At 33.8% G+C, this 13,636-nt stretch overlaps 1 protein-coding gene across 6 annotated transcripts in view; it reads left to right on the plus strand.

The window, feature by feature from the left end:
- Positions 1 to 8,891, plus strand: part of LOC122021833 (tubulin-folding cofactor D-like) — a 33,651-nt gene extending 24,760 nt beyond the window's left edge. For 5 of the 6 annotated variants that reach the window (XM_042579997.1, XM_042579998.1, XM_042579999.1 and 2 more), the window contains 7 exons: positions 2,097 to 2,302; positions 2,452 to 2,676; positions 2,747 to 3,295; positions 4,016 to 4,285; positions 5,878 to 5,922; positions 7,910 to 8,095; positions 8,198 to 8,891. In XM_042579997.1, coding sequence (XP_042435931.1) covers positions 2,097 to 2,302; positions 2,452 to 2,676; positions 2,747 to 3,295; positions 4,016 to 4,285; positions 5,878 to 5,922; positions 7,910 to 8,095; positions 8,198 to 8,488 — 1,772 coding nt within the window. In that variant the 3' untranslated portion in view covers positions 8,489 to 8,891. The remainder of the gene's footprint in view (positions 1 to 2,096; positions 2,303 to 2,451; positions 2,677 to 2,746; positions 3,296 to 4,015; positions 4,286 to 5,877; positions 5,923 to 7,909; positions 8,096 to 8,197) is intronic. The other variant, XR_006122652.1, reaches the window with a different exon arrangement.
- Positions 8,892 to 13,636: the final 4,745 nt, after the last annotated feature.

A 13,636-nucleotide genomic window follows, 5' to 3' on the forward strand; every position in this document is an offset into this window, starting at 1 on the left:
AAGAAGCGACAGAGCTCTAAATGACCTGACTAGCGCGAGGAGGTCGACCATGTAGGCTCCAACACTTATCAATCGTGTGCCCTGGTCAACAGCAGTAATCACACCAAGGATGTCCTTTGCACCCTTATGAGGTGGAGATCTGTTGTTGTTTTGAGAGACCAAAGCTGAGAGTCACTAGGAACGGAAGGAGGCAATGTCAAGACTTCGACAGGGACACGGAGGAGAGTCACCTAAGTACTATCTATGGTAGCTTCTGTGGGGTTGCCCAGAATCTGATCACGAACATGAGAATAATATGTGGGCAGACCATATAAAGCCAGAGACATAAAAAACTTCTTCCGATTTTCAAACTCTGCAACAGGAGTGGCCGCAGGTGGAAGTAGTTCATTGAATTCACAAAGAAGGCTAGAGACTGAACCCAGATAAGTTGACATTGAATCCTTAATCTGATGGGTACTGAGGATGGTCATGAGATCTTCACAAACTTGATAGAGTTGCCGAGAGGTGTTTGTAAAGAGTTGTTGAGCCTGTGTCTTAAACAATTTTACAGGTTTTGTGAGTGCGGAAGACATCCCTAAGAGATGGATGGATGGTGGCTCGAATAATGCAACACAATTTGGCATCAACCTTTTTCCACAGAGGACGATCAACGACTTGGACATCTTTGGTTTGAGAGAGATGTGTCTCATAACCCTGTCCAACAAGACTAAGCTCAATGTGAGAGGTCCAAGAGGAGTAGTTCTTACCATCCAACTGCTCAGAAGAGAGTGGTGCAGTGATGTAATTGGTAAAGATCGAAATATCCGGCTTTGGAGTGTTGGAGGTAGCCATTGATCAGCTCGGTGCCCGACTCTTCGGCAATGTCGCAACACCTCGGGGACAGGCACGGAGTTTCTCTCCGTCGCCGGACTATAGGAGAAGACGACGGTGTGCGCACGACGCAGACAAGAGACGCCGGCGTCGGTTCTCTTTGCATGCATAGAGAGTGGCAGTGATTTGCGTAGCGTTGTCGAAGAAAACACAGTAAGGAGGGCCACTAGAAAATTTAGGGTTTGCTACGGCACAAGGAACGTGCGCGATGCTGCGGCGCAAGGATGGTGCGGCATAAGGAAATTCCACGCAGAAGGGAGGGCAGCGACGGTTTGTGCTCGCGATCGGGAAAGAGATGCCTCTGCTCGCACGCAAGGAATGAAGGCAGCGGCCTGTGCTCGTGGGTGACGCGAGAAGGGAGGGCAGCGGCGGCTTGTGCTCGCGATCGGGAAAGAGATGCCTCTGCTCGCGCAGAAGGAATGAAGGCGGCAGCTTGTGCTCGCGGGCGACACGAGAGGGAGAAGCAGCGACTTGTGCTCGTGGGCGATGCAGGAGGGAGAAGAGAGATCAGGAGAGATTTTCTCCTGTCCAGGCGCGATTGATGGCAGCGGGAATTGGTGGCGGCAGCAGAAAAATTAGGGTTGACTCTGATACCATCTAAGAAGAGAGACGAGAGATATTGGATAAAAATCTATCCCACCACGGATACTATGGGGTTACTTGTTTTTATAGGGAAGAGGATGCATCATAATTATAGAATTACCCCGAGCTATATTTACAGTATTCTAACAGACTTCAAATGCCTTTTATTTCTTATCCAACAATGAACTATATGAATGCTTTGATTAGCTTGAATTTTATACTGGATGACATTTACTATCTATAATAATTGAGAAGGACATGCCGGCATTCTGATGCTGCATTTTATACTGTATTCAAATGCCTTTTATTTCTTATCCAACAATGAACTATATGAATGCTTTGATTAGCTTGAATATTATATTGGATGACATTTACTATCTATAATAATTGAGAAGGACATGCCGGCATTCTGATGCTGCATTTTATACTGTATTCTAAAACAAATAATTGATGCTTGCATGAATATTTTGTGATTTATTGTTTGATCAATAAAATCATGAGAGTTCTTGTTAAGATCAGAATTAGATATGTTTTTTTCCTAGAGAAAGTGATGCCGTATTTGCTCATAATCCTTTAACTTTTCCCAATCCCATATCCTGGATAATTCTCTTTTATATATTTTGTGGTTTTGCTTTTCCTTATAGACAAACAAAAGTCTTTATCCAGTGTTGTGCCGGCAATTGAGAAAGCTCGCCTTTATCGAGGAAAGGGAGGAGAGATCATGAGAGCTGCTGTTTCAAGATTCATCCAGTGTCTCTCTCTCTCCGAAGTATCCTTGAATGTTAAGACAAAAAGAAGTTTACTTGATACTCTAAATGAGAATCTAAAGCACCCCAATGCTCAGATACAGGTAAAATTTCTTTAAATCAGAACCTCTCTGTCCATTCCTGAATTCTCTAATAATACTGCAATATAACTTGTTATGTATGGATATGTTTATTGCATGCCAATTAGTTGTTGCAGTCATATGAACTCTAATGGATAAAATTGCCCGTCCAGTTATCTGCTGTTAATGCATTAAAGCATTTCATCCCTGCTTATCTTGTTATGTTGGGCGATAAAACTGCTAATGAGGTAACTTTAAAGTACCTGGAACTCCTAGACGATCCAAATGTGGCTGCAAGAAGAGGTGCAGCACTGGCCCTTGGCATCTTACCTTATGAATTCTTAGTACATAAATGGAGATCTGTTGGAACAAAGCTTTGCAGCTCCTGTACCATTCAGGTATTATGTCAACTATTTGGAGGAAACTTTTCAGCAGTATCAGTCATTCATTAGATGCCTTTGTATGCAGCATAAACCAGATGATCCAGATGCTGAAGCACGTGTAAATGCTGTCCATGGATTAATTGCAGTCTGTGAAATGCTGACAAATTCTTCCACTGATGACTTTGGACAAGAATTGTCCTCTTTGTATTTATTTATTAGAAGCGATGTGATGCAAACTCTGTTTCAAGCCCTTGATGACTATGCTGTTGATAATAGAGGTGATGTGGGCTCCTGGGTGCGCGAAGCTGCTATGGATGCTCTTGAGAGGTGCATGTACATCCTATGTAAGAGCGATAGTATTGAATCTAGAAAATCTCTTGAGCATCACGGTGAGGCATACCATTCTGATGGCCAAACAACTAATCTTAGCTCCAGGCTTGTTGGCCCAGAAATTACTACAAACTTAGTTGGTGGCATAGCAAAACAAGCTGTTGAGAAAATAGATAAAATAAGAGATATAGCTGCCAAGACTTTGCAGAGGATTCTCCACAACCAAAAGTATTTTGTTCCATTTGTATCAGATAGGGAAACACTAGAACAATTTATTCCTAATGATCCAGAACTGAAGTGGAGTGTAAGTGTTTTGTTGATAATTTCCATGCTTGGACATCATCAAAATTCCTTGGTGTTTCCAATCGATTATTTGATCATCTAAGCTTTGTTAGTATAATGAATTATTTTAGTTCTGCTATTTTTCATTACTTGATGGATGAATCCTGAATTATAATTTTCTTATCAATCACAGTAAGCAATATCTTGAATGCATGCTGCTCAATGGTTACTAACGTACTATTAAATTCACAAAGACAACACCAAACTGTTAGGACAAACAGTTTTCTTGTGTATTGTACTGGTAACTAATGGCTGGAAAGCAGCTACCTAATCATTTGTTTTCTGTCATTTTTTTCATATGAAATAATTCCTGTCATTTTTCATTTATTTTTCTTCAAAGTTAGAAAAAGTCAATCTTGTCTGAACTTTTACAAAATTTATCCTTTCATATTCTTGCAATCACAATGTAAGCAACAGAAACATAAGTTTTAGTTTATCTGGGTTTGCTGAATGAATCTTTCCGGCCATTGTGCGCTACAGGGCCACATCATTAGTAAAACTATCAGCAACCAAAGCTCTTTGTGATTGTATTTCATGATTTGGCTCTATAATATTCTTGTATACCTTGGGTATTTAGATGGGCACTTTGGTAGTTTTAAATTATCTTCTTTTATGAATTACTGTTGATTTCTTCTATTCTATAAGAGCCAATAATTCTTACATATATTTTTTATTCTATCAGGTCCCATCTGTTTCTTTTCCACGCTTGGTGCAACTTCTACAAATCAACAGCTATAGCAGATCTGTGCTTTCTGGTTTGGTAATCTCTGTTGGTGGATTGCAGGAGTCTTTGAGTAAAACCTCCGTGACAGCTTTGCTGGATTATCTCCTGGTGTCAGAATCTGATAAAAATGAAGAGCGAAATCTCAGAGAGTATTTGTTGAGTACTGGTTTTCTTTGGATTTTGCAACAATATCAGAAATGTGACAGGGTTATTACACCAACTTTAAAGGTATGGAAATATATAGCATAAGATGCCAATTATTTGCATAGAACTATGGCCTTTAAAATAAGCAGTCTGAAGTTGGCCTTTGAATAATGCAAATGTGGTCACATGGAAAGATTAACTCTCTATGCAAATGTGGTCACATGCAAATGGTATGTACATTTCTAATAATTACCAGTATACGAATATATAGTGCTTATGCAAACTCCTTTTAAATCTAAATTATTAAATAACTGTTCTTTTAGACTTATATTCACACTTCTATTCTCAGTCAACTATGTCTTCCCTTCTCATATTCTTGATTTAATTTTTGACAAAATTAGACCTAAACTAGATAGGTCATTTCCTCTCAACTAATCTATCTCTCTATGCATTAAAAATAGTTTTTTCCAGGTGACTTAATTGATTGAGGTAATCTATGACTGCATGTGAATATGCTGTCGTATACAGTCTGGTGCTATCTCTCTATGCATTAAAAATAGTTTTTTCCAGGTGATTTAATTGATCGAGGTAATCTGTGACTGCATTTGAATATGCGGTCGTATGCAGTCTGATAAAGCACTGCATGCGGCCACATGAAACACATTTTAAAACAATGCATAGAACTTTTAAATCTGTCTTACCATCAATATACATTTTTGTTGTCATGTGCATAGCTTGCCACATTCTTGTTTTGTTTGATTATCTTGTTTTCTTCCTATACATACTGTTGTTAGATTAGATCTTCTGCCTTCTTTACAATCATTGATGGAATACTGCTTTTTTAGTGTCGTTTTTTTTTTGTGCTGCACAACAAGGTTTGGACTCTCTAACTACTAATGGCTCGTGTGGTACATGAAACTTTTGCATTATGAATTTTTTCTCTACATTATTTTTTCTTAGGCTGGTGAGCTTACGACATATTTCTCATCAATATTGACTCTCCCATCATTATACTTTTCATATTTTGATTGTTAGCTGTCTTGACCATTCATTTTTTCTGATGAACAATTATTTTCTAAATAGTATGTACTTGATCTGCTGCAATATCTCTTCCTTTCTAGCAGAACTTATAAATAAGAAAGTAGGCCATTTTCTGTGTTAGTTTATGGAGGGACTCCTACTGGAATTCTAGTCAACTATTTTTCTCTGAACTTATTATTTTTAATTATTTTATTTTTTGGTTTGTATCTTTATGTTTTTTGTGCTTTAGTACTGAAGATAGGATTTGTGGGGTTTGCATAAATGCTAATTACATTGTAAGGAAACCTGCTTCCGAATGAAAATTAATTGTTTGCCCACAGTTTCCTATTAATGTAAATTGGAGAACAATATTCTGTCTCTTAAACCCAGTAATATTAATGTTGAATACCAATTTGCACATTTCTTTCATTTACTGTGAAAGGTCTAATTAATTTTGCATTTCTAACACAAAGTCAAACTTGTGCATGGGTGTGAGGCAATATGGGTGTTACTAATGATATAAGTTAACATACAATTCAATTATGAGATAATATTTGTCTACCTAGTCCCATAGACTTGTGACAGTTTGTTTTTATTGTTGTGGTTCTAACAGATTTCCTTTTCCCTCTTCTATTTCTTCATTTATTTTGCTGCAGACCATTGAGATTCTCTTTAGCAAAAAAGTTCTTTTGAATATGGAGGTAGGTCCTACTACAGATAATTCTCACATTATGATGTTGAATATTTAGTTATGCAATTTTGTGATAGTATCTCACAGCTACTATGCCAAGTTCATGATTTTTGAAGTTTTGAGCATATTTGTCAAAATTAATTGATCGGGATTAAATGACAAATGGAAATCTATATGGCCCACATAGGAATGGTGGGATTCGAAATCTTATAGTTTCACACATGCAGATATAAGATAACAAATGATATTTTTATTTTTGAGGAAATGGAAAGATTGAATGCTAAGACCCCCTATTACATAATACATTAAATTTGTATATATGGGAGCGAGCTTTTGCAGGTATGCAGATTCAAAGTTTTTTACTAGAGCAACAACTTTCAACAGCTTTACTAACTTGGTAGAGGGCACTTTCAATGATCTCTCACAATAAAATGTATAGTATATTTCATTAATTATTGGATTATCTAAAATATAAAATAAATATTAAATAGTATCAATAAAATTATAGTAATAAAACATATATATTATCAAAATATTTGTAATATCACATTTATTAATAATAATATTTTTCTTTATTATTGTTATTATTTAGTTAGTAGTATCAAATTAGTAACGTTCTTTGATAACGTCATATTTTAAAAATATTATTAGGTAATTTAATATATTATTTTTGAATAATCAATGAATCACTTTTATTGTCATAAAATTTTAAAACAATAAAAATATATTAGAATTCCTGTATATATGGTTTAAGTGGGGGTCTCAATCACATCTAATCAAGCTTGTATATAGGTCGACATTTTTTGGCTAATGTTGAATCATAGAGATATTGTTCTCTCGATTGTCATTGACCAAGAGAATGATATTGATGAGATGTTGGGTCTTCTAGATGGTAGATGTGAGCAACTAGGTTGAACATTCATCTCATGATAAATCTTGAATCGTGACAAAGCTAACAATTTCTAGCTAGAATTTAAGATAGCAACAAAAATTCACATCCCCTTTCATGACGTTAACTAAAATTTAAGATGAGATCATTAGAAAGTAAGCTAGATTCGTCAAATTTTCTTAAATCAACCTAATTTCACCAAATCACAACCAATTTCATCATTTTTCTTCCTCAATCAATTTAATTGATTTCATCTATTTTCTAGTGGACAATAACACATCTTTGGGAAATTTCTTAAAAATCTCTAATTTTTAAACTTCACTGATGACTGATTTCTCAACAAATCAACCTTTCTCGAGACTAATCCTAAACCTTCGTCAAGACCAATCCAATTTGGGCAATCTATATCACTGCCAGCTGATTTGCGAACTGTGCTATAGGTATCAATGTTTGTGAGATGGCGCCTATCTCTTCAAATCAACTTTTGTTGATACAATCCAATTTGGGTAATTTGTACCACTGTCAGCCGATTTGAGAATTATGGGTCTTAGTTTCAATGTTTGTGAGACGACCAATACCTCAAGAATGATCGAATTAACCTTTGTCAATACCAATCTAATTCTGCAATCTACATCACTATTAGCCTATTTGAGAAGTGTGGTTTTGAGTATCTAAGGCTACTAAAGGCATCTACTCATGCTTCAAATAGTTTAACATAACTAATCACAGGAAATAGTCTAATTTGCTTGAATTCCATATGGAGTTGAAATTTGGTAAAGTTATGCATCTCATGTTTGTCATCCTTTCCTCACTGTTGGATTCAATCAGTTAACAACAATGGGAGATGTATTTTTATTTGCTCTTTTTATGACTTAACATGAATAAATGGTTCTGCAGTCCAATATCTCCCCAAACACTTATTCCCTCTTCAAAAAATTCCTTGGGAAAAAAAATTACTAAATCTAGATAAGTAACAATAGGCTTGAAAAAGGGTGATAAATGAGAGAACTTTGAATGGACCAATTTTCATTTTTTTTTAATTTCAAACAAAGATTTCTTGAAGGTTTGTCCAACCTATCCACAGACTAAAATATCAAATATTGAACAGGGCCATACCCAGGAATTCTTTAGTGGCATTCTGCAATCTCTTGCTGTTGAGTTGAGAGCATCAAAAGACTTTGCTAAGCTATTGGCAGGCATATCCATACTCGGCTACATTGCTTCTGTTGTGGAACCAAACAATTCTCGAGCATTATATCAACTTTTGTTTTATCTTGCACACCGCTATCCAAAGGTAGTGAAGTATATAACATTGTGTTTCATAGATGTATTCATTTTTTTAGTACTCAGCGCTATTGATCATGCATTTGTTGTGTATGATTTTGTCAAATTTCAGATACGCAAGGCTGCTGCGGATCAGGTCTATCTTGTCCTCCTGCAGAATGAAAATCTTATGCCGGAGGATAAGATAGAGAAAGCACTTGAAATCATCACTGAAACATGCTGGGAAGGTGCCATGGAGGAAGCACGAAACGGGAGGTTCCAACTATATGAAATAACTGGTTTCAAATCTGGCCCTAGTCAGGAGGCTACACACAAGGAATTGAGCAAGGCCGGCGAAAAGAACACTAAAGTAACAGATGAGAATGAGTCATACTCCTCGTTAGTTGGCTTCAGTGGGTTCTAGTGATTCACTTTTGTAATTTATAGTGGTTAGTTTCTCGATCGGGCTCGACCTAGTTATTTCATCACTGAAACTCAGTGGTCTCCGGGTGCTCGTATCATTTATTCGTCACTTCGATTTATCAGTTAGCACTTGGATTTTTGAGCTGTTTTCATGGTTGTTGCTTGCGAGTTTGTTCCTGCAGCTTTCTTGAGGGAAAAAGAGGGTGATGAAATGGTATATTAAACTAGGAGTATTTTAGTGAAATTGTTGAAAAAAGCCCTCCTCTGCATTGATCTCAATTATAATTTTTGATTTACCTTTTCACAGATGATTATGAGGCCGACCGTGTGGGACTGTTGGAATGGTGGATTTTATCTTTTACTATCATTTTAGTGAAATTGCTGTGACTTGCGACTTCAAACAAGACTTCTATGCAAATGCATTATTTAATTGTCTTTGGAAAATGGTTATTTTGGGCAGTGCAACGAAATTCACTGATTTGTAGGCAAGGGTCGTTGTTTAACTGCTATGTTGTAGCAGTAATTTTATGACTATTATATGATATTATAATGCTTATTTAACATTTTTTTTTATTGTGAGTGAGTATTATAATGTTCAATTACAAGAGAGGGAGAGGGATGAATGTCATTCATCCTTTTTTTTTCATTTTTTAATTGGTATATTTTTTTTAAAAAAAATTAATTACTTTTAAAAAGTAAAATTATTATTAAAATAATAATAATAATTTAAATATTTTAAAATATATTTTATTTATTTAATATGATATAATTTTAAAATGATTGAGTGAACAGTAGGATTTATAAATAATTTATGTTAATGTTAAAGTAATATGGGTGAAAGAGAGATGTTGTTATAATGAATATATGACATTAGATCTTATGTTTTTTTTTATGTGGTGGTGGATACTATAATTGCAATGGGTTGTGGATGCTCTAATAGTATCAAAATAACAATATTTATATAAAATATGATAAAATATCTTTTGACTTTTTAAAAATAAATTGATTCAAATAATTAACTATACATCCTTTTCGTCGTCAGGAATTTAAAATCTTGTGTGCAAACTATTATTCATTGTTTTTCTATTACGATAAAATCTCACTCCCTAAGAAGCTTTATAATAAGTGACATCACCATGGCGCGCGGTTGGTAAATGAGTTTTGCGAAGAATCCACAAACGTCGGGTGTATGCCTATTTATCTCGTGTAAAAAAAGTCCTAAATCAAATTATTTTTCTATAATTTTTTATTTTTATCATAATATTTCATCATTATTATAATACATTATATTATTTATATATATATATATATATAGCATTTTAATTTTTAAAATAAAATTTAATTTAACCTAAAAATCCCTTAATTTTTAAATTCAAGTCCAACGGGATCAATAATAAAATTTAATTTAACTTAAAAATCCCTTAAATCTTAAATTTAGATCTATTCGGATCAACCTGATCTGAATCAGACTTAAAACTAAACCTACACAAAAACACCCTCTCTGAATCGGAAAATTTCTAATACGAAGAGTACACTCGACACAAATTGAAACATTTTTCTAATAAGTGACATCCTTTTAAAGTTATCATATATAAATAAATATGGAGTGAATATAATTAACCATAATTAATAAAAAATTTCATACTGATATGTCTTGCAAGTACGACGGGTGGGACTCATAAAATCCCTTGTTTTCTCTATAGTTATTATCAGTTATAGATAAATGTTACACTAGCCAGCTCTATCAAAAATATACTTATAATCTTTATCTTCAACAATTCTTCTCTATCACTATCCCAACAAGCTCTCCAGCCAGAGGAAGCACTTGTAATCTTCTACTAGAAACTCAAGTATCTATATTAGAAACTCATTTTAATCTAATGGAAAATGAACTACACAATCTCATTGCTTCTCCTCCTCAGATTATAGACAATGGTACAAGAATTCAACTCCCAAATTTTCCCTTTGATACATACCTTTTTATTTATTAAAGCATCTAGTATTTGTAATACTAAAAAATCTTTAGATATTAGAGTTAAATGTCTTGTGATCATGAATTTACATTACATATCTTTTTAGACAACGAAGCTACTAAATGCACTATTGATGAAACTACTCTTCTTTCTGTTATACTAAAAACTCTTATAAAAACTACATCATAACCCTTAGTCGGTACCCAGTTTGACGACCAACAATTATGTTGTACACAATTTGTTATTAATATTCATTTTAGGTTTTACAATAATTGTAGAACATATAGCACTCTCCTACCACTTTCTAAACTCTGAGTAAAATCATTACTTCATCCTAATATTCACTTAATGTTAGAGCTTAATTTTCTTCTAACCTTAGACAGGGCTTTTCTTCTTACAAAAGATTATGTTATTTTCTTTTACACACCTATAGTATCTCCAATAGTATCTAATTATTCATCTATTGTCCATCCTTCAAATACAAATAAAACTTCTATCGATGATATTATAACCCCAGACTACTATCAATGTTCTACTAAACATACCTGCTAAATAGCCTATGACCCAACAAGTAACCCAGTTGGTCAGACTTGTGACCTAGCTTTACAAGAATACCACGAAAATTAGAGTTACTTGGCTTTGCAAGCTCTTCTACAAACCCTCTCCATCCAACTTGGACTATACCACATGACTTATTATTTCCTCAACAATTACTTTAGGTAATAAATACCCACCAATTAGATTTAGACTTTTTAATATCTAGACTTGAAAAACTTAAAATTATTAGTCATAATCCTACAAAATATTGGGATAGGGATAAAATATAATGTAAACTAGGAATCATTAACCCAAACCTCACTATTAAAACCTAAGACTTAAGATATATAAATTGGGAAACAGAAGAATGTGCACTGTATATCAAATAATTATTAAGTTTATGCGTTATACAACGATCTACGTCTAGACATAGAGGTTCAGTCTTTATAGTTAATAAAGGAGTTGAAGAGAAATGTGGTCAATCACGGATGATTTTTAATTATAAACATTTAAATGATAACTGTCAAGAAGACATCTATAAAATCCTTGATAAAGACCAACCCCTGAATAAAATCCAAAATTCTAAATGGTACTCCAAGTTTAATATGAAATCCGGATTCTGGCAAATAAAAATGCACTCGAAATCCATAGAATGGACCGTCTTTTTTTACCTCAAAAGACATTTTGATTGGCTTGTAATACCTTTTGGTTTAAAAATTACCCCCTAAATCTTCCAAAGAAAAATGGATGACATTTATAGAAATGTCTCTATGTCTACTTGTGCTTATATTGATGACATCTTAGTTTTCTCCAAAACTAAGTTTGAATATTTTGCTCATCTACATATTATCTTCAACCTATTTGAACAACATGGGTTAATTATTTCTCAAAACAAAATGCAATTAGCTACTACACATATTAATATTCTAGGAGTAAAAATTGGACAAGGTAAAATAGCTCTCCAACCACATATATTTTCTAAAATACTTACTTTAATTTTGATAAAATGAAAGATACTAAAACTTTATGAGTCTTCCTAGGTCTTCTTAATTATGCTCGTCCATACTAAAAGCCATTGGAAAAATTAGTGACCCCTTATATAATAAAATTTCTTTAACTGGACAAAAACACTTCAACTAACAAAATATAGCTCTTGTCAAACAAATTAAAGATTTGCCACCACTATTCCAATTTTAACCTTACTATATATTAAATTCTGATTATTTAGTTATCAAAATGGATGGTTGTAAAACTGGTTGGGGAGTATTTTATTTTGCTAAACTTCCAAATATGACCTCAAAGATTATGAATCCTTATGTAGATATGCCTCTGGCAAATATAAAGAAAAGGGCCATTTAACTTAACTAATTATGAAACTCTAGCCATTATTTACTGTTTGTAAGATTTTTGACTATTTATATGCAACAAATAAGAAATTATTATCCGTATAGATTGTAAAGCAATCGTAAAGTATAGTCAACAAGCAAAGGGCTTAAGAAAAAGATTAAGTATTAAACGATGACTCAAATTTACTGACACTATTCTTAATAAAGGGTTACGAATTGAGTGGGAACATGTCAAAGGAATTAATAATTTATTAACAGACACCTTATCCTGCTTACTACACTAATTTCTTTGATATAACATAAATATGGACATACCTAAGAAAGTATGTACTTTTGCCACTAAACCCATGAGGGAATTCAATCATTTATTTGAAAATTTAACTAAATTTTGTTCTATATCTATTAGTTCTTCTAATTGATATATTGAAGTACTATTTCTTCTTCTGGGTATAATGTCTGTATGTCCTCGTAAAGTTTGGGAAGGTCCTATAAAAGACTTAGTTTGAGTTCTTGTGTGACATTAATTCATTGGATTTTCCTTCAGTATAAGTAAGAAACTCGTACGTACTAAGTAGTTGTTTGGAAATTATTTTTCCAAGGAAAAATTTGCTAATATCTTTATTTAGGTTCCTTAAGACTTTTTTGATATCAGTTCCTTGTGTATTCTTATGGAGGTGACTTTCTATTGTTACTAATTGGTTTTCTAGTATGGTAAGACGATAATGTAATGAAGTAAGCAAAGCTAATATAATATTATTTTGTTGAACTAATACTTGGACTCCAAGCCCGGTGAACTCAAAGTTACAATATCCATTTTTTTATTTTAACAAATTATTTGGAGAATTCAAGAGCTTCTTCGTAATGAGTATTTTTATATTGTAAATTGTTGATTTAAATTTTATTTCTTCTAGGGTTTTATGTATAAGTGTGAATTCCTTGTTAATTTGGTTCTTATAAGTGAGTAATATGACTAGATAAGGTTTTACTAGAATGAGGAGGTTAAGTAATTTTATTGTTTCAAGTGTCTTAGGGTAGTTAGGAGTTGATTTTGATGTTCCTGAGTTAAGACTATTTGGTCTAGGAGTTGATTTAGATGTGTTGGATCGGAATAGTGCGATAGAGGGGGAGAGGGTGAATATCGCGCTTAAAACTTTTCTTATCGTATTTTAAAAACAATCAGAATATGCAGCAGAAAGTAAAATACTCAGTTCGATTACTTGGTTTGAAGTCTAGGTCGACTCCTACTCCAAGGCCCGCGATCCTTGACCGCACCAATGGGCAATCCACTAAAAC

This window comes from Zingiber officinale, chromosome 9A (assembly GCF_018446385.1).
Source record: "Zingiber officinale cultivar Zhangliang chromosome 9A, Zo_v1.1, whole genome shotgun sequence".
NCBI lineage: Eukaryota > Viridiplantae > Streptophyta > Magnoliopsida > Zingiberales > Zingiberaceae > Zingiber > Zingiber officinale.